General features: G+C 38.9%; 1 protein-coding gene across 7 annotated transcripts in view; it reads right to left on the bottom strand.

The window, feature by feature from the left end:
- Positions 1-22,647, bottom strand: part of sox6 (SRY-box transcription factor 6) — a 138,000-nt gene that overhangs the window by 91,363 nt on the left and 23,990 nt on the right. For 5 of the 7 annotated variants that reach the window (XM_028436609.1, XM_028436593.1, XM_028436617.1 and 2 more), the window contains exons 3-4: positions 16,372-16,422; positions 1,114-1,351 (exon numbers count right to left, since the gene is read on the bottom strand). In XM_028436609.1, the coding sequence (XP_028292410.1) occupies positions 1,114-1,351; positions 16,372-16,406 (273 nt within the window). In that variant the 5' untranslated portion in view covers positions 16,407-16,422. Of the gene's footprint in view, positions 1-1,113; positions 1,352-14,228; positions 14,269-16,371; positions 16,423-22,647 lie in introns of those variants that run through there. The other 2 variants (XM_028436635.1, XM_028436626.1) reach the window with 2 other exon arrangements.

Raw genomic sequence — 22,647 nt, 5'->3', positions numbered from 1 at the left:
ATTAGCTTGAGTCCTTAGAATTGGGCATCACGTGAAGAGAACCTGAGAAATCCTTTGCCTATATTTCACCTTGCACACGCCACATTATGAGGTGCCGTCTGTTACACAGGCTATTCATGTCACTGAACGACTGTCTAAGTCTGTTCACTGTGTGTAGTGCTGTAATGCAAAGGTGTTGAGGGTCTCCGTGGCCAACTGCGGAGCTACTTCAGTGGCCCTTTGGGTCTCTTTACTACAGACCCGTCTGTCACAGACAACCACCTGCCTCCAAAGTCTATAGTGCACAAGTGGCAGTGCTTTTCCTCCCTTCGCTCACATCAAAGCACGTGCTGCACTTAGACTGTGCACCGTTGGGGTTGTACTGCTGATATAGCTCGTATACAAGGAAACACTATTTACATTTGTTACGGACATGAAGCTAAGGGGGAGGTAAAAAAAAAATCTACTTTACACTTTAATTTCTGTTTCGAATGATCAAATAAACAGAATTTTGCAGTTTAACAGTTGCATTATAATTCCTGACAGGAACAGAAACTCTGAGCTTCCAGAACCTTTTGGTATCATTAGCATTATGTATTAGCATAGCATAGCCCAGTGGTTCCCAAACTTTTTGTGCCCAAGGTACAAGTATAAATCTGAAGGCACACCTATTGTGCAAAATAGCCTTTATGACACGTGTTATCAGTCATATCATGTACAATATCTGTAAATGTGCATAATTATTCACTAATGCCAAATAAAATGTGACAAAGACAACTATATTACTCAGAGTTTGCCTCTGTATTATGAAATGAGTGCATACAAAGTAGTAAATTAAAAAACAATTATTTTTGTGTAGTTGTATATTGCAATAAATGTATGGTTGCCACAAAATCCCACGGCAAACACGCGCCATAGTTTTTTTTGTTTTGTTTTTTACAAAAAATAAGGAAATGTGCATTAATCTTGAGGGCTCAAAGATGGTTGTATTAACTAGTATATACACATCCTTTTTTACTGACTGAATTATTTCTAAAAGTAAATATAGTCAGTGAAAAACGAATTTCATAAGATAATAAGTGATTGCAGTTTTTCACCTCCCACTTGTGTCAGCGTGAGTTTTGCATGTCTTACCATCCGCTGCTGGGCTGACACAATACTGTCCCAGTCACTGTCTGGCGGTAGGCTACTGAGCTGCTGCAATTCGTCAGGAGCTTTTCCATGAAGCAGGCTGTGCAGGGGCAGCTGTTGGGTGCCATGGACGTCTGCACTCTCTTCCTTTTCCCAAGACAAGTGCTCCTGACTCATGGCATCTTCCCCATCAACCACTGAGGCAAAAGGAGACGTGGCTTGCTTGGAAGACATGACTCTGCTGCAGGTTGGAAGAAAAAGAAATCAAAACTTAATGGAATGGAGAAACTTGTGAAATGATGCACAAATGGAAACTAGTTTGATTGAATAGAAATACAAAAATAAACAATAATAGTAAGACTTAATATCACTAACATTAAGGAAAAGAAAAACCTGTAAAATGTGTTTTAATTAGGAATACACTGATATTGATTTTTTTTAGCCTTAGCCGATACAGACTGACAATTTTCTTGAGCCGATACTACTTTTGCTCCCTCAGTTTACATCATAAAAATTACACAATGATGATAACAAAAGTCACAAGTCTCAATTTAAAAAGGAACATATATTGGAATTAACAAAAGTGAGGTAGTAAAACATATTTAACAAATGTAAAAAAAAAAAAAACAGGTGATTTAAAACAAGAACAAGTAAAACATTAAACAAATATTAAAAACAGGTGATGCAGAACAAGAACTAGTAAAAAATATTTCTGCTCTCTGTAAATAATGTGGATTGGTGAAAGCAGCAGCCCGCATCAGCCGATGCTGATACACGTAAAAAAACGCAAAAATCGGTCGATGACATCAGCCGGCTGATGTATCGGTCAATCACCAGTTTTAATGTTTGTTATGTATGTGATGTTAGGCGTAAATATCTGTAATCTGAACAAGTGTTACTAGAAAAAACAAAAAGATCTGTTGTTGGTTTTTTGGTTTTTTTGCCTTTTTGTGTGTGTATGTGTAGCTAAATCACTTAATGTAGAGCTAGGTTCTAAATGCAAAGGTTTTTTGTTTGAAAGGTGGTAAGTTAGGGGTGAGCATTTTTTGAAAACACGTTAAATAGAAATGGGTTTAATTTTGAAAAAAAAGGTGTTGTCAAAGAAGATATGTGTCTTTTAAACATATCAATTAAAAAAAGGTTTTTTTTTTCTTTTATAAAATCATAGCATTGTACTTAGTAATGGCAAATTGCACTGTGTAGAGTTTTTCTTAAATACATTCCCTCTCTCAATCTTCATTAGAACTGAAGAAGTGTCTTGGACGTGAGGTGAAAAAATAAAAAATCATAGGGTTTGCTCATAGCATTCAATTCACTGGAACGTCTCCCTTTAAGAAAATTCATATTTTGTTTGCAAGTCTGTGTCACATGAGTAGTTTAAGAAACAAACCAAATCACAAAATCTCCTACTTCCAGCAATAATATAGTGATAATCTGATCCAAGGTGTAAATACATAAATAAAGAAAACAACCTTTTCTTTCTTTTCAGAAACACTGGCACTGAATAAAATAAACTACTCTTCAACTCTAATTAAAATGTGGCATTCTAATAGGTTGTTGTTGAGGATAATACTGTTCTATTGTTTTAACTATTGTTCCATTTCTTCTTTATTAACATAATTAGTTTGCACGTAAACAATGCTGTAGTTCTTGTGCTACATTTCACCACTGATCACCACTTCTTGCTCCATTTCTCTAAATCCACAGGGGTCAGTGTGACAAGATTTTTATTTGCAAATTGTTTTGGGGACGTGGGTTTCAAAGGTAGAGTCTGTGGTACAATGATAAACTTTCACTTTTAGTTGTGGACTGCACATGAAGGAATAGGCTTTAGGAAACATGCCCATTGTGAAGCATTCTCAATTCCATGTATAAACTTGAAAATGATCATTACCTCTAGCTTTTAACAACAGGCCATCTGACTTTTGTTTTTTTATTTTTGCTATTTAGAAACTGTTCTGAAATGAGTAAAGCTTTATTAGATATAAAAGCCTTTTTGTCGTTGCACACCCTCAGTTTACGAATGGAATTTGTGTACAAACTACGCTGTAAGGTAGAGAGCGGGGCACGAGCGTAACCCTGTGCCTGACTGGCTGCTGTGTGTGTGCGCCACATCAGTTGTGTGTAAGTATGTGTGTGTGTGTGATAGAGGTAACTCAAGCAAGGATTCAGACTATTTTTTATTCATGCCCCCAAAAAGCTTGAGCCTGAAGCGCAACACAAGCACCTCGTCCTCAATGGAGTGTGAGTGAAACAAAGCACTGCTTTTGTATTACACAGTAAATCAAGTGGTATTATTTTACCACTAAAATATTCAGTCTCACAGGCACTTTTACTTTGGTCTCCCGCCATCAGTCAAACTGCTGAGGCGTGAGTGAGAGAAGGCGATAGAGAGAAAAGAAAAGAGGGAGCATTGTAGACTCCATTCTCCTGTAACATGTGTCTACAGCAATCTTGTTATAGAAGGCAACAGATCTGCGGCAGGCTCCATAACAGTATTTGTCAGCAGAAGTTAATAATTTATTAGCAGTGCTGGGAGGGCTGCGCTCAGGCAGCTAAAGAGTGCAGAGGGGTTCCTCTGCCCCACCCCCACCCCTTGACAAGCCTCATACAATACTAGCTCATATTATTGAAAGGGAAAAGGAAGCGTGGCAGTAATTCTCTGAAAATATCTCAGGGCAATCGCACGTTTTATTCCTCATGTTTGCAGTGGGAATCCTACAGCTCTGAGATCTAAGGGCGTTTGTGTGCGGTAGATCAGCTCAGACGCAGCCAAGACATTTGATGAGGAACGAAATCCAAAGCAGTTGAAAATGGGTACCACCGTTGCATTCTAATTCCTTCTTAATTTCTGAAGCTGGTACACCCTTGGCCCTTCAGTGTAAAATCTGTTTTCTTTTAATGGAGTGGTTTCTTGAAATAACTTTTACTTGCATTAAAAATTAAAAGAAATGTTTCCGGTGAAAAGCGGAACCCAAAATGTGCTTTGACAAACGAAGTAGAGAAAATGTGGAGAACTGGAAAGGTGTTTTTAAAATGCAGAGGAACATCTTAGCCTCACTCTCCAATACAAAGCCCCAGTTAAATTGAAGATTTAAAGCAAAGACGTGGGAGGGTCAGGGACAAGAAACCTGGTCTATATATAGTTGACAATATTGCGCACATTGGAGGGATTAGGATTTAAGTTCTCCAGCCATGGGCTCATATGGCCTGGAATGCTTTGAGTCATGAATTGTTCCCTGAGATAATGTTTCATCATCGTGCAAAACAGCCTCGGCCTAATTGGTGAGCATTAAAAGAGACTTGTGGGCTGCTCATCTTGGGGGCTTGTGTGACTGCCAGGCCATGTGTCCTCAGCTATCCCGTTTCCTCTTTCATCATAAAAGGCTTTGACTGACTTTCACCCTCTTGTGTTTGCTCTGTCTCACTGTTATGCTCTCTAAATGTTAAATAACCCTTTTATAGACAATAGTGATTAAAGTACACCGCCACGCCAGCCCCATCCGACCCACTTCACTGTCCCACTGCTGATGTAAGAAACCTTGAGGATTTCCTTGTGAGTCTCAGCTGTGAAGATTGCGCTCTCTTTCCACACATGCCATTAGCAGGTGATAAAACAATAACAGAAGGGGTTACAACTACTCTGTCATACATTTGAATCCTTGGGCTGTGTGTGTGCATGTATGTATACGCCTTTGTGGCACATGTGGAGGAGAGAAAAATTATAGTGTGTGTGTGTGTGTGTGTGGGGATCATATCATGTGTTTCCCTTCAGGGGTTCCTCCTGTTCTAACAGGTGTCATGGTAGGGTTCCTCTGGGTTCTTCACCTGAAATAATGAGATATTACTACCTGACAGCTCCCAGCTGGAGGAGCATTGACATGGAATCCACCGTTTAGCACAATTAAATTATCACCCTCCATTGTGATTGTACCATGCTGTGCAGCAGCCAGCTTTGGGGATTTAAAATCAACTCCTATTACGAATCCAAGCTGTATGCCGCGTGCAAAATTCGTTTTTCTTTTCTCCCAAACACACACAATGAGATATCATCATTCATTTAGTTCCAAAAAGAAGCATTTTCATTTTTTACACAAAGGGCCCTTTCAATCAAATGGAGCAATTCTTTTTGATAAATAAACAACATAAATGATATCAGCGTGTGGTTGGGGAGATACAGATTTTCTAACTAGGTAACCTACTGTTCACAAACTGAAGAGTTGCCTAAATGATTCGTTTAAATTGTTCCTCCATCATTGTTGACCTTACCCGTGCAAAAAGTCAACTCAATTATGGCGACACTTCATCCTCACTTCACATTCTCTCCTGATACCGTTTCTTTTCGGGACATCCTCGGTTACTACAAGTTAATCCACTCGCAGCTGATCGCCACCCAGAGCAAATCAAGCAAGCCACCTGAAGTGCACACTCTACATATTAAGCAGGGCCTGGATAATTACGTTGCAGGGTAAATTATTTGCAATAATATGCAACTAGAAGAAGTGACTTGTCTTACTTTAAACACTCATGCAGCTGCTATGACAGTGTGGTCGGTGCCCTTACTCCCTATGCAATGGGAAGGCAGATGCAGGTGTGAGAGTGCTTAAGTGTCCCTGTCTGTCTACTCGGAGAGGGTCGATGAGCACTCACACTCAGTATTCCTCCTCTGCCATCTCTTCTCTCTCTCTCTCTCTCCTCCTTGGGTCCCCTGTGTCATTTGGCCTTTTTTTTTTTTTTAAAGCTCAGGCTGAATACCATACCAGCCTCTCAGTTCTCCAGGACACACACATGTTCACTCATGTGTATATATTCATAAATGAAGGATAGCTGTCCAAAAAAAAAAATGGCTGGCCTATTTTCCTGGACTAACTTCATAGTGAAAATTATCCACTAGAGGCAGAGCATGGTTAATGTCAGGGGTGAAGCACTTAGGGAAATCCATAAGCCTGAGGACACTAACAGAGAAACTGGAATACCTTAGCGTGTCTCTTACACTGACTAAATGAGCATTTTCTTTTAGGGGAGGATTGCCCAGAGAACATTTAGTAGAAATCGCTAGACTTAAAAGCCCACAGTGTCAAACTTTCAAGCAAAACAATTAGGATTACTATTGCAACAACAAGTCATCATTAGAGTAAAACTATCCTTCCTCAAGTCTGACTAATCCCAGCTCACGTTCCCTATTAGTGGGTGAACAATCCAAAAGTTTGGTGAATTTTACTTCACGACAATCAAAGGATCAAAACACAATGTCGCTATGATGGCTTGTCCCCCACACGTTCCAGTTATCCCTGTGGTAACCTTTCTGAAGTTCGCCTGGAGCTTTGTGACTTGCCTCATAACTGAACAGGTATGTTTTGAAGCCTTTGTAAGCACGAGAAGGGAAACTGGGATTGGAATTTGGCAGGAGCTTAAATATACTCGGCTAATTTCTTCTCCCTCAAGGAACCGGATTTTTATGACACAATCAGACATTGTTTCAGGCGGGAAACAACACTGCTGGATGAAATATAGAGTGGTAAAAAAATAAATAATAATGCTCTTTTAGACTAGGTTATTTAATAACTATAGGTTCTTGCACACTCTAATCAATCCAGATGGCCTTTGTTCAAAGTAAGAGGCAAACTACAGTGAATGGATGCTTACAGGGTTAATAAGATTTAGCCAATTTACAAAAGGAAGGAACTACGTAAGGAACTCCTAGTATGAATAAATAGGACTTCATTTATATCAGTGATTCCCAAATTGGGGGGCCCCTGAGGGCCAGAACGGCCTTGGTGAACATTGACATTTTAAGGTTATTTCAATGACTTTTGCAGAAGAATAGTAAAGTCTTTTTTTAATTTTCCATAAAGGTCAAAAAAATTAGGAGGGGGTGAAAGTTCAAACACAACACGTGCAACAGAAAAGTTTGAGAACCACTGATCTACAAAAAGTTTCATAATACACACAACGCACAATTCATCATTCTTTTCAATGTATAGAAGATCATCCTTACGGATCCGACCATCGCAAATCCATCATTGACAACTCTGTGCTGACTGAAAACATACAGTAGCTGCAGTTACAACAGCCATTGATCGTCATTTGAATCTCCACCAGTGGCCACTTTCTCAATCGCTGTACATACAGTATCTCTGATTTCCTGACAAGAAAATCTTTGAAAGCCTGATGCGGATTTTTCAACATGAACAGAAATACCAGCAGTTTGCTTCTCTTTTGTGTCAGCCCAATACATGGATATGAGTAGCTCAGTGGGAGCAGTGGGAACCTTACCTTTTTACTGCTGTTATAATTAAGCTACTTTATTCTTCAGAGAGGGAACAGAGGCAAAACAGCAAGACCCACCACTAATTCTTTGGATTTTACCTCCTTTCTGTTGCTGAATAAATGAATGGCATTGGTTTAGAAACCTCACACAGTCCAGGCAATGCATCACCTTGTACGACAACTGCACTTCTTTATCCTTTTTGTCTTTTGGGTCTTTGTGTTTTTTTGAGGATTGTGAGACGATGGGATGGGGTGGGGAAGACTTGAGAGGGTTGAGAAGCCTTGTTTCATGTGGCACGTCAGTTGGAAAATCAAAACAGGGGTAGTTCATTTGCTCCACCCAGATGAGACCATCTAGCTCAGCCATGATGAATAGGGGCCAGGCCAGCCACACCTCACAGATTTATGATTAAGGCTTATTATGTTAGGAAGCTGACATTGATTGCTGATTTAAACCACTGAAACCAATCAATTTGCCAGTACTGAATAGAAAGCATGGTCAACAGTGTGTGTCATACTGACAGGTTGGATGGGAGGAAGCTGAGCAAAAGCCAGGCACTAAATGAACCGCTGGCACCCTGCTCTGTTTTGGAGGTGGTTAAAAGTTAGAGCACATGATTGACAAGTGATACAGGGGGTAGGAGAACTGAAGAGCAAACCAGAAAACCCAACCATCTGATCTGAGTAATTGCCCAAAAACTTGTTTCACAGAAGACACGTACAAGCTGCTTTTTTTTTTTTATTTATTTTTTTAGCAATGCTAAAATAGCTTCATTCATGGGTGGTACTGCAAAAACTTGACAAAATGAATGTGAAACATCACTCTAAGAAATCAGAGCCTGGGTGGAATTTGTCAAACAGAAGAAAAAAAATGCTGTTTTTGTGGGATTTTGACCCCATTTAAAAGTGAACATGAGAGAATGACTGAAAGACCCAAAACCAAAACTGGTTTCTGCTACCAACCATGTAAATGTAGTTTTTTTTTTTTTTTTTTTAGGTACAATGCAAGCAGCCACAATCAATTAGAACCACCACCGTATATTACTCCAGTGATTTTTGGGTTGTGTCACAACACATGCCCATTGCCATAGATTTGTAAGTCATTTTTCTCTGTGGTTAGGGGGGAAGCATCAGTTTACTATATTTTTTGTATTCCTCTGCATGTAGTTCTCCTTGATTCCTCCGCTGCTTGCATATGAGACATTTGCATCATGACAGCGCTTCGAAAATGAAATCATTAACTAAATTGCTTTCTTAAAAAAGCCACAAGTGTGCGACAGGATTGTTGTGTGTGTGTGTGTTTGTGTATTTGGCTGTGGGCCACGGCTCTCTGGTTCCCAGGCAGCCTCTGCACTAGTTCTGTTGTGGTTCCCTGCCACCGCACTCATTATGCTCAGCTTCAGCCCAGCACAGTGCAGAGCTGACGGGCTCGCCTTCACTCACTCCCTGTTCTGTGAGGAATAATCTGGTAATCTCAAACTCCTTCTCATTTCAATTTTGGAGCTTCATTCGCACAAAGAGACTCTTTGTCCAAAAGCATGTATGACCACTCTTTGGAGGTTCCATCATGTAATCAATCAAAAAACCTATTAACTGAATATGTTTTTTTTTCTGGCTTGATGCTGAACGCTTGATTGAGGGCAACATTCTGCTGAGTTTAACTCCGCATTTGTAGTGCTGTGATGTCAGACAGTTACTTTTAAAGCTAGCATCACCTCAATAATGTAGTCAAGTGGTCAAGTCACAGGCATGTTTTAAATTCAAAGTAATTGGAAAAATTGATTTGTAGGTAAAAGGAATAATAAATATTTGTGTTTCCAAGCCTTTTTTTTAACTTATTTCATATTTATTATATTCATTAAAATGTCCATTGTACTCCTTTATTCATCTAAATACATTTCTAACAAACATACAAGTATTAAAGACACATCACAAAAAAACATTGTAAAATAGGTTATCAATGTACCTCAGACAAATTTCAATACACAAAGCAAACAGAATGAAGAGTAAATAAGGAGTGAAGGACAGACAAATATTTGATAAGAGGATGGGGACTGTAGGAGGACCACATCTGTGCACGCACGCACACACACAACACAACACAACACCGTACAAACAGTCCCAGCATGCTCTCAGAGTTAAGGTAGCAGATGTAACTTTCACAGCCTTTGGTGTTGTGTAACAAGTCAGCAAACAATAGCTGAAAACTCCACAAAGGTCGTCGGCACTCGCTAAAATAAACTTTCACATCAAAGGGTTCTCGAAGTTCTGATTAGACACTTTACCAGGGTTTTTTGGTGTGTGTGTGTGTTGCGAGCTAATGCCATTTACAAAACATTTGTCATTTTATTTGCAACTTGAATATATGCCTCTGCTGCATGAATCCATAATAAACTATTTAAATCCTAAGTAACCTCCTTTGACAAAGTGAAATACCATTTGAGTTAAATGTTAAATCTCATTAACCTAATGTCACAACAGAACCAGATTTACTGTAGGTCAAAAAACACAATTCTGAGTCAACGTTGCAGCAGAAAAACAAGATATGACAATAGATTGAGTTCAGTGCAATTACTGTTGCCACCAACAATCATCAAATCTTAAACTTAGAAATGGAATTTAAAAAAACTGGTCATATTTAGACTAATTTAACGAAGAAATGCTTCACCTTGCCAACACTTTCATGTAAAATCAGGTGAAACCAAAGCAGTATGGCTGTGTCTTTTTTTCTAAATAGCAATAATGTAAACATAGACCATTAATAACACAAGATTGGTGACATTATGTCACTAAAATGTTACAGTTAATAGGAAAACAAATAAATGATGTGCTTTAAACCTTCTGAAATGATAACTATTACTTTGTTATGTACATCAGGCTGTGTGCATCAACTTGTTGCAATACAAGCCACGATTAGCACAGTCAATTTCTCTATAATCTATATCTTGTATTCTTTAAAGTGTCTGATTTTTCTCTTTAGTTTTATTGCAGTTGTATGGAAGTGGGTTGTTTGGAGGACGTCTGGAGCACATCCCCTTATTTTGACAGCAAGTAACAAAAAAGATCATGGCATGGGAGAACCTTTTCTCTTTTTCCTAGCGAGAAAGTTTTTTTTTTTTTAGAAAGCTTTTTAAAAGCTATGAAAATTTTAAACATTTCCCACATTTCCCTCCGTGGGTGTGCCTTTAAAGAGCTTTACTCCCCTCTCCTAAAACCTCTGAGGGATTGCATCATGGGACGGCGTGATAGACGATGGCAGCAACCTTCTGTAACATGAGGAAATAACTCATTCTAGTTGATTCATAACAGTCTGTCACACCACACAAACATAGCCTATACACACACACACAACACACGCCGCCACACACACACACAGATTATTACAGTGTGGCTTTGTTTTCACTGAGGTCCAGGCCTTGTGTTGTCTGGTATCTATTGCATACAGTCACAGGCTTTCTCTCATTATCAGAGTGGGTCGTTATCAGAGACCCTTGTTAGATACAGTTAGAGTTGATGCATTATGCACCGCACACCAAGAGTCCAGCAATGATCTGCATATTGCAATAACTTCCTTTAATTATATGCGCAATTCATCAGATGGATGTGATTGCAGGGGAAGTGGAGTAAGAGAGAAGCAGAGAGGTCTGATTCCTGGAGGACTAAGTCTAATCACAAAACTAACATGATAATTGAAATCTAAATTGAAGGCTTAGCTCTCTGGAGACAGTGTCAGACATGGAGCAGAGGCGGTGAGTGAGGGTATGACAACGTAGAGAACCAGACTGTGCTTTTTATGGCTTGTTTCGGCATTAGACAATTAAAACACAGAGGTGGCTTATGCAGCAATTATATTGAACTTCAAAAATGTCAAAGTAATCCAATCATGTGCTAAAACATGTTGGGAGTGAAAGAGTTTAGAGGAGCTTGCCGGAGGGTATGAGTGATATTTAGACAATCCAGGAGATTGAAAATCAGATGAATTGTTTCAGCTTTGTTCACTTTTTGAAGTCATTTAAGAAGAAAAAATACAGAACAGTTACTTCTAATATCAAGAGAGATTAAGTTTATTTTTATAATGCAAAGTGCAGGTGTAGAGTACTGATGGTAAATCTATATCAGAGATCAGACTGAGTGTACTCAAAATCTCAACATCTTAAGATTGGTATCATCACCTTTCCTCAATGGGTATGCTGCCTTTAATTTTAGTTTAGTTGCACTGAGCAAAATGTTCCTCGGCTTTAAAAACTGCATCACTTTAATGTTTCATGAATCTGTTACATTATGACAAAAAGTGATGGAGAAAAGTAAAGTTTTTTTAGGGTGGCGAGACATTGAACTTTGCGTTTTTCCTATGCAGAAGTGTCTGTGGAGCTTAATCACTAATTTTCTTATCCATTATGACTAAAAACGTTTTTTTTTTTGTATTAATTTGTTGCTTTAGCCTCCATTGGTCTTCTGAGGCTTCTTGGTTGGACTGGGGCAGTCAGTCATCAAGTCTCAAGCCTATGAACACCTATTGTCATGCTATGAACTCTTCATTCAGCATATCTTTTTAATTGTGAATAAACTGAAATAATAGAGTGGGAGAATATACAAATTCTGCTTAACTAGAAACTGGAGTACAAAAGAGGAAACATTGCTAACCACTGCGTTGCTAAGATTTCTGGTCTTAATGACATCAATAGGACTGTAAAATGCATATATTATGTTAGTGTCTAAGGTGAATGTTATCACATGAAGATTTTTTAATGTTGTAAGGGCACTTCTCAACATTTACCTCGTATAAAACCCAAGGAGCAAAAAAAAAAACCCAAAAGAGCACAAAAGTCCTTCTGTCCCACTATCCACCCCTTCCCCATCTTTATCCCATCCATCCCATACAGGATGCATATTCGTCCCTCAATAACGTTTAATTAGTGATGCCAAATTCATTAACCTGTACTGCTGGTACGCTGGCCTCGGCCATAAATTAGCTTAATGTGGGCAGACGTATTGCAGCTGTAATAAGGGACATAAAACTCTACTGCTCCTCAATAGTTATGGATCATTATAACTCAACAGTGTTGTAGAATGGTCCAATTATTTTTCTGTGTCTCTCACTAAATTTCATCTCTCGAGTGACGCTTAAAAGTTTGTTTAAATGTTGGCTCCATGAAAACATGACCGTGAAAATTCAGCACTTGTGACAAGGTTTCTGCTGACTCAATGTTACTGAAAATCTCATGAGTGAAAAAGAAACCCAATAACAAGTCAAAATGTGTTTGACAGCCTTCCCTTTTTTGTTTAACTCTGAAGCATCTTTATTTTATTACAAATGTTTGGTTGTGTGTTTTTTTAAAAGCTTTCTTGCAAACTACCTTTATTCTGGTTTTGTTTTTTACAATTTTTGTGTTGATTTCATCTTTTTGGACACATACAGTGATCAAAAAAAAAAAAAAATGTAAAAAAAAAAAAAAGTGAATGTAACCATGTCAGAAATAAACTGAATAAATAAATAAAAAAAATCATAAAGACCTCAGGCCCTCGCTGTAGGAAAACACATTGATCTTTCAGCTCTTCTATCCCCATGTGATCTCACCTAACAACTCACACCAAAGAGTCTATTAGACCTAGGTCCCACTTTGTTGGGTCTTGTCCTTTCAGAACACTCACTTCCTTGCTTTCTGTTGTTCGAGCGAAGATCGCGGAGGAACACAAGTTTATTGTTCCCCGCAGATGGAAGTTGGAGTTACCAGGGAAACAGCTCTAATCCTCTTTTAGTCAACCATCTCTTTTATATTAACAGCCTATCGAGTGCCACCTTTTAAGTCACAGGCAAGACCGCTCACTCACTTTTAATTAGCTATGATTCTGTTTGCCAGGAGACAGCATGATGAGCTAATCGAAATTTACGAAATAATGACATACGGCGAGTGGCTCTTTCTTTCTCTTGGGGCCTGTACCAAGAATAACAATAATGAAGCCATTAGCGAGGATAGCACTTTAAAAAAGCTTCTGCCCTGCCACCAAAACAGAGGGCATATTTGTTCTGCTGTTTTCCATACAATCAAGAACCCATTGTGGTTGGCTTGAAAAAATAAAAGGATTCAGGGAACGGGTGCCATAATGATTGCTCTGTGCTGCCATGAAGATCCTATACAAAGTGTCCACTGAGGATGGTGCTCGATAGACTACTGATTTGCTTGGGGTGAAGACAACTTTTTGATTTTGAGGGAAATCTACTTTGCTTTTTTTTTTTTTTCTGTCTATCTTGTCGCTCAAACAACTCCAAACCACATTAGAGAGGAACAATTTATAGAATGAAAGGAATAAGCTGTCATTTGTAGGAGAAAAGGACATCAAATGAAACCTTTTTAAAATAAATACCTGATATAATGGTAAAAGCTGCACAGTGAATAGCATGATGCTGGCTAAAATTGAAGTTATAGTGTTTTTTTGACTATTCCTATACAAAAAATAATAATTTATGAAATATTATGCAAAGCAAGTGAACAGAACTGACTGCATTATGAAGGTAGGTTACCCATTTGGAATCTAAAACATCCCAAAATATAGGCTTTATTACTAGAGACTGCAAATATAACATTTTATTAAAAAATTCCACATTAAAATATGCTGTGAGAGCTCAGTAGGGTTGTACAAACACTGTGGGGGGAGAGAGAGAGAGAGAGAGAGAGAGAGAGAGGGCAATAGGAATGCTAAGTGGGCCCCTTAGCCTAGTCAACCTTCAGTGGGTTTCATTTATCTTCATCTTGTTAGACTAAATTAATTAACAATCTCAATGTTACACACTTTCTCCTTTCATTACATCAAATAATGGCAGAAACGTAAGGGGAGGTCCTGCTTACTGGGAGTAGACAGTCAACTGAAGACTCTCTCGTTCTCTATCGCGCTCTCTCCCCCTCACACACACACACACACACACACACACACTGTTTGTTAAACATTTTTTCGTAAACATATAAAAAATTGATCAAGCTTTCTTTCACAGTGTTTGTATTTGGTATTGAAAGACTTTGTATATCGCTATGTTTAAAAAAAACACAACCTTTAGCAGTACTTAAATAATGTATTCAGTTTTATTATTTCCTTCAGACAATACAAAGATTTAAGATGAGCACAAAATAGGAGTTTTTAGACACTTCTGCTTTAGTTTGATGTATTTTTTACGATGAGGTGAGGAAGCTGCAGCCTGCAGTTACAGAAAGAGGACGTATGTGCATTTTAAAACCTAATCAATGACATTAAACTGAAATGAGATGGCTATAGCTGGTGTACTTTAGTGACATCAGTGTAAATATGTACAAGCATGTTCAGAAAGCCCCTTTGACCTGATTCTGTAGCTCTGGAGAAGATACTGGGATTCTTCACTAAAAGAATGTGGAACTGCCACATCCATCTCCCCTTGTTTCCATCTTTTCTCCTCTTTCACACACCCCTACCCCTACCCCCATCCCACTGCCCACTCCAAGACACAAGCCTTATCAAAGCAAAAGGGCTAACCCTGAAGCAAAGCCAGCCTTTAATCTTGGCCTGATTGTTGTAGCCTGCAATCTCCAGCCTGTGTGCGTGATATCTTTGTACTGCTGCTTTCTCATTTAATTAAACCAGACATCGACAGAAGGAGGTGGATTAGCAGAGCAATAATGTGTTTACTTAGAAAAGTCAGCTTTCTCACAGCTATGACAACAAAAGGAAAGTTGAGGTTAAAGTTCATGTTGTCACTGTCCATAGTGTCCAATGTTTTTACATATTTACGTTATATTTGGTGTGGTCATGGCAGTGATTTTCTTTATAGTGTTTAATACTAGTATATTATACTCTAAATAATAATAATGCAATGTAGTCGAATGACAAATAGCTTCCCTGGTTTGTCAAATGAATTTAATAGTATTTCTCTCTACTTTTAGCATTAGAAAAATGACCCCTTACACTTCCTCAATATAGGTTTGAGTACAAATTCTGTTTTGTGAGTGCTCAGAACTACTATTGCTTTTCTCCTTTATGTTTTAAAATGAGGGGCACGATTCAATCAAATTCTAAAGATAAATAAAATAAGTTTAATTGAACTGGATTTTTGCACATTGAATTCCTGAAGGACATTTTGACTAGCAAGAGTTATGGCACCAAATCGTCCTTTCTTTTCAAAATGCCCCCAACAGCTCAGGGAAAGAAAAAAAAAAAAAAATGCTGTTAATTTAATCAAATAAGTGACCTTTTGAAAAAGAAATCAAAGAGGATTCATTAGCTTTAGTAAAGTTTGCCTGACAGCAGCTTTGAAAGGCAGATGCTGCTGCTGTGGCTTTTAATGAGCCAACCCTAATTAGGGAGCAACACTGGAGCCTAGAGAAGGTGGTTGACTAGGAAAAGAGCCAATGGTAAATAAGCTCTCCTATTTACTTCCTCTCTGTGTAATGACACCACATATGTTAATTAGAATCAACCGAAGAGTAAAGGCAAAAATATAAACCTTAATGTAAGTCTGATTCCAAAACGCCAAGAACACAGAAGAGAACAAACAGTAACGCACCACAGTAACAATACACCCACCATCACCTCAACCCAAAAAGACTAGCATCTCTAATGAGAAGGATTTGAAAAGGAGGGCGGATGAGTAACCAAATGCATGCAGTATAATTACACAGAAGCCTCAAACTGCTTTACGTCAGTAAAATAAAGATGGAGGAAAAACATGTGTTGACAACTCATCTATGGATTGTTTACGTGGGCTTTAAATGGAGCTGGTGCATGTCAGTGTGAGCATGTTACTTGGTCACGCGAAACATAGTATCAACACACGGTTTGGGTGAAAATGTTAGAACCAATGTTGCACAACGGTTAAATAGAAATAATCACATGTGCACAAACAAGTGCACACACGGGACAAAGTCTAAAGCTAACAATGTGTCAGAAAGTTTAACCCCTGTTAGCCCGCCACCACCCCCTGTCCGACCTATGGTTCTGAGTGTCAACAATGGAAATGAAACTAACCTCAGTAAAAAGCTGCTACGAAGAAAGCCCTCCATGTCAGCGTGTGGGGTTCTGGCAGGAAAAAAGAGAACCGTTTTCACAAGGAAATGAGAGATAATCAAAAAGAACAAGGATAATAGAAGAAGAGAGGGAAAGAAAGACAGTCAAGCACAGATCATACATCATCTTCTTACATAGGATTGTATGTCTTTAATTAAAGCAGGAGTAAGTACGACTAGCAACCCATTCTCTCTTTTATGAACATCATTAATTATACCCCTTTCCATGGACGGAGTGGATTTGCATACAACATTGGTTTTGCATTGAGGAACTGATGATATGTTTGCATCAAATAAACTCTGCCTACTGATCCGATATATAGATGTACATCCAGCACGGTAACCACAAATCCCACAGCAGACCGACTCTTTAGAGCAGCCAGCGGTGGTCCAGCTGCAGCCCATGTGTGTCGAGGGTGCCATGGCTTCTGGGAGCCTGACCACAGGGGACCCAAGCTGGGACTCACAGCACCAATGAGGCAAAAGAATGTGGTCATGATGTCACAGCGGATAATACTGGAGACACATGTCTAAAATTGACTTGCAGCAGCTTATGTTGTTGAATGATATGCTGCATTATTATGCCTGGATTGAAAAAACTAAATTGAGGCTTCATTGTTTCCATTAGTGGAAACATTCTTTAGGGAACACAATTTTCAGTCGAATTTTTTAATTAAAATGTCTGGAAAGAGTTTCTCACTAAAATATTTGCATTACGACAAGAACCAAAATGCTTTTTATGAATTTTCATGACATAAATTAAAAAGCAGCATACCAGATACCACACTATAAAAACAAACATCTGTTTTATCACCAAGGAAAGAAGAGTACTTTCATTCTCGAGACCTTTTGTGTTGGTGCTCGCCCAGAAAAATGCAAAATCATGCAGCAAAAAATTGTCTTTGCCCTTAAGCACCTTTAGTTCTATCGCGACGAGAGTGTAATTTGGCATTTTCTCTCCTTGCCCTGTTGGCTTTTGAGACAAAGCCTCTGAGAGAATGGAAATCATGAGCTGGACCCAAGGACACTGTGCCTTTCAGTCTGGCTAGCACTTAGCAGGGCAGTGGATTCACAAGGCCCAAAGGGCTCAGCCAAGACTTTTCTCACAATGAGGTGTCTGGGGAGCTGGGAGTGGCAAAGCCAGGGGCACTGGTGCTATGCTCTTTTCTCCACTCAGCTGGGCCTAGCGCACATAATACCATCACCACGCCACAGCACACCGAGCCAGTGACAACGTGAGAAAACAACCGTCAAACAGTGCAGAGCAGATCAAGCGTGTCTCCTCGCTTTTCCGAGTGCAAAAAGCACACATACACCTCTGCAGACAGACACAAACTAAAGCTGTTATTCACACAAATATGAACTCGCTCTAGTTGGGAATCTTTAGGACAATAACATAATTTTTAGGTTGATATAATAAAAAAAAAATCATGTTTTAAATCTCACCGAATGAGTTCAAAATGGATTTATTGGCATTTAAGTCAGATTGTGTCCTGCTAAAGCAACAAAAACGTTTAAAACAAGACTTTGATGAGTTTCTATCTTTATCGTTGGTCATATTCCATAAGCCTTGTTGTTTCACTCTCTGTGGGCTTGTATTTCAACAGCTGTGCCTGCTGTCTTTGCTCCCATTGTGGTTAGAAGCAACTGAACCCAGTCTATAGAAGCAATCGCGCGGTTTGGAAAGCAAATGACCAAACTAAGAAAAACGTGACTTTGCCACATTGTCTTTGCTCCGTTTTAAAAGCCAGGATCCATTTAAATGAAAGCAAGGCCACAATTCAAGGACAGGCTTTATGGTAAAGAAGAAGGCGCGAGAATAGACCTCACCAAGTTGGCCCGCACCAGGCCAAGCAAGCACAGCGGCCCTTTCGAAGAATGAAACTCTGCCAAAAGCTGCCTCTGCCTAACCAACTTTCTCCCCATCTGCAACAAATGTGCTCTATTAAAGCAGTACCATATGGACAACAAGCTAGACATTAACACGGCTTCAGCACATCCCCTTAACCTAGCCCAGATTTCAAACTTCCAGTCAAATTGACTGCTGATTTAATGCACCGCCAGCAGCCATGTGGGTCTTGGCAGGAGTCCGCACTCTCAGCCTTCAGTCATTAACAAGCTTGGATAGTGCGCGGCTCTCCCCGAGACACTGAGTAACTACTCCCATGTTATTTGGTGGGTCATTTAAATAAACTTACAAGCTAAAAAAAATGAAGTAACATCCAATGAGAAGGATCCAGCGAGAAATGTTGTCATGATTCAGGTGCTCAAAGTCTCCAAAGACTTGCAAACACACTATTGTACGGAGTGGAAAGGAGCCGATGAAGTACATCTATCCACAACGCTGCAGCAGCAGCAGCAGGATGACTGGTGGTGGCTGGTGTCTCAGTTGTTCCACAGCAGTGGAGAGAGCATTTGCTCCTCTGCATGGATCCAAAATCGCAGTGATTAACCCTGCAGGGTGTGGGTGGGGGGGGGCACTAATCCCCGTGGACCAGGCGGCCATGTTGACGCCTCACCCTCCTCTGACTCACAGGGCGACCCACCCACCGCTCACAAAGCCTTCCTCTCTTCTCGGCGACCATGACGCCACAACCACAACCCCTCTGTTCTGTGACCCAGGGACAACACACAAATACACTCATATGTACACAGAACACACACACTGCAACACAAAATCTATTAGAATAATTTCATCTCATACTCTGGCAGTGTCTTAAACCTATCCCTGTAGATATTGTACATAATTTGACTCGGAAAAAACAAAAAGTATGCTCGATTTCAGGACTAATTTGAACATCTTTTTAAAATGTACTACAAAAAACATATTTATGTATATGCAGTATTTATACAAACTGAGAAGTAAATTTAATTTTAGGTCTGCGAGTGTGTGGACAACAAGGAAAAGCTTTTGAATATCATTGTGTGGAATAAGATTCTGAAACTGTTTGCCAATAAAAACTAAAGAGCGTACAGATATCAATAAATAAAAAATACAAAGAAATCTTTATGTTGTATGACAATTTTGAAAGTGTGCAATATGTTGTTTTTTGTGTATTTAATCAAAATTATGACAAAATTAATTCATTAACAGCAGAAATGGCTGGGAAACAAGATGCTGGAAATGGATTATTTGTAACCGTATTGTAGGAAAAGGGGAGGGACTAATAAGTTTACACTTCCACCCACTCCCTTTGGAACACAAGAAGTGTATGCAGTAATATATGTAATTGTTTTGTTTACGTTGTTTTTTTCTGGAGGGAAGCATCTGCATCAAATCTTTTGTTTATTGTAATATTGTTTTTTAATAAAACTACATATATATACATTTGCTTTTTATTGATAGAATCAGAGCTGTTGTGTATTCTTTATCAATTAATTTAAATATTTAAAGGTTTTGTAAGGTGTTTAAACCTGAAAAACTGAACATTAAAAATCTGTTTTTTTGGTTGGTGGTGTACCATATGCCAGGCATTTGATAACAGGCCTTTCTGTGCTCTCAGTCATCCGTGAAAAGGTGACGTTGGATTAAGGGAGGAGAGACTGAGTGGTTTATGCTACCTTTACACCTGGTCCAGCACATGTCAACACACACCATGGTGTGATGCACAGGCATTTATACAGACATTTGCACACTATACACTATACGTGTGCATAGAAATGTGGATACTCTGACGTGTGCACACACACACACACCTTTAGTCAGAGCTGCCAGATGAGTAGTGAATTAATTTGTGTGAGCCACTTCGACATTAGGAAGGTGTGTTGAAAGGTGTCTGCTCATGTTTCAAATTAAACGCGCTGCTGGTCAGCATTAGCACCTCGCCACCCGTCGGCAACTGACACTTAGGGAGCTGGAGGGGTGGGGGGGGGGTTGCATCCGCCGTTCACACTGGAATAATTAGAACATGTCAGGAAGAATTAATTTTCTCATTTTTCAAAAGGATACACAGAAATTACCATGTTATTATATGACAGGGTCCCTGGGAGGATTGGATTAAATTTGATTTCTTGCACAGCCCACACAACAAATTAAAGTCATAAATAAGACGGAAAGAAGCAGGGCACAGAGCATATGTTTATGGCAATGAGGGAAGCCAGGGGAGCAGAGACAACTATCTTCATTTCATTTTTTTTTTTTTCCTAATCAGGCCGACACCATGAGTCTGAATGACAGCAGCTGCTAATGGGTCCAGATTAGAGGCTCCTTGATATTAACACAGAGCTCCAACAACTTCAACTGAGAGCAATGGAACGTAAAGCACGGACGCTGCTTGATGAACTCGTTTGCTTCGTCATTGTCTTGTAAAAGCATGACTTTAACAAACTCTTAGAAATGAACAAACTCCACTTCAGGCAACTCATTCCAGCAGGTGTTTCTTTCCAAAACAACAACTTTTATATCAAAAATGAAAAAGCAGATTAACGATAAGTATAGCAAAATAAGACGACAGCATTGTAGATGTAATGGTATGTCTCAAAGTTTTCTTTAATGAATGGTAGCTCACTGTACCATGGCTAACAAGAGTTTAAAAAACACTGATTTAGAGCATTCATCCAGAAAAATTATTTCAGTTGGATTTTGAATAATTAAGAAGCAAACTTTTCTTTAACAAAAAAAATAAACTTTTTTTTAAATGAAATACACTTGTAGATTAAAATAAGTTTTTTTAGTTTATTTGTTATATTTAGTTATTCATCAGTATTTAAAGTGGATATCTAATTAACCCAAACAAACAGGATGCTAAATACTCGCAGGTCTTCAAGTTCATATAAGCTAGCTTACTCTTACAATTTAATACTGGCTTGCCAAAGAAAAGCTTTTTTTTTTTTTCAGTCCTTTCAAAATGTGCTGTCATTAGAGCCGAGCACTCCCCTGGGCACCACAAACTTTAAATAATTTGTGAATCAATTAACTGGCTACTCTCAACGCAACACGGATTTCACACTCCAGGGTCGTGGTGCATTATCAGTTGAAGACGATTCATGGCTTTTTGGAAGAAAAGTTCATGGTTAAAATCATTAATTTATTTTACTGGACTTTTAGTTATGCATTAGTTTCCACAGCTGGGGTAGCAAGGAGATTAATGGCGAATGAGTCGATCCGGTTTTCTGCTGTTCAAAAAGTGACGAGCAGAAACTCTGCTGCGCTGCGTGTACTGGGGGGTAGGCGCTGGGAAGGAGATGATGAGCCAGTATCATTTCGGGTTTCTCCTTCTTTTTTTAGACCTATAACATCTATCCAACAATAATCAATGTTGCTAATGAAAATCAAATTACTCCTAATATTTTTGATCTTTTAAGCTAAATTGGAAAACATTGTGCCTGAATGCACATTTTTCAGGCACAGTAAAATACATTTTAGTCGGAAAACGAAAATACACAGAGGGGATTTTTAATAGATGAAAAATGTTCAGGTGCGTTGGACACATTCCTGCCATGGACAACCATTAGCATTCAGGATTCAATCTGGGATCCTGAGAAGTAATTGATGCTGATCAAATTTCAATTTTTGTCAAGCCGTCGCTGTTCAGCATATTGACTATAATTATTGCAGGGTCAGTGGGCTGAAGAGACTCATTTAATAAATGATTGATGGAGACCAACCATCAAGGTAATTCCTTTCCGGGCTATGCAGTAGCGCTGTTTATTTAATTTGTGGCAAAATAGCGAGTCTAATAATCAGCCAGCCATCCACATCTGGGCTGAAATGCTGTGATGGCGAATTGATAAATTGCACATACTGTATATCTAAAGAGTGTGTCTTATTATTTCAGGTGAGACCTAATCCTTTACACAACATACTGTATGTACAACAAGTTAACACCTAAAATTGTTAAATTATTTGAATCTGCAGGTGAAAATATAGCAAGAACCGTATTTATCAAAGGAGTACTATTAGATGACAAACAAACGTACTGAGCAATAATCAAAACTGTGTGGCTAAGACATGATTAGCATTTGGCCTCAACCCAATTTCAAATGGGCTTGAATCATTATTACCCTATTAAACTCCTTTCTTTGCATCTAATATTATTATTATTAATAAATTAAAGACAATTTCATGCTTGATGGTGGTTAGGGGTTGCTGGCCCACAGGGCGGAGATCTTGGGTTGTATGTTCTCCCAGAGCATGCATAAATTAACTCCAGGTACCATGGTTTCCCCTAACGCTATAAAAACATAAATGTCATGTTTGTTTCAAGAAGGTTTTAAAATTGTAAATAGTAGCAGATAG

This window comes from Gouania willdenowi, chromosome 3, assembly GCF_900634775.1.
Source record: "Gouania willdenowi chromosome 3, fGouWil2.1, whole genome shotgun sequence".
Classification (NCBI taxonomy): domain Eukaryota; kingdom Metazoa; phylum Chordata; class Actinopteri; order Blenniiformes; family Gobiesocidae; genus Gouania; species Gouania willdenowi.
The sequence above is the reverse complement of the archived record's forward strand: the minus strand, read 5'-3'. Positions and strand labels throughout refer to the sequence as shown.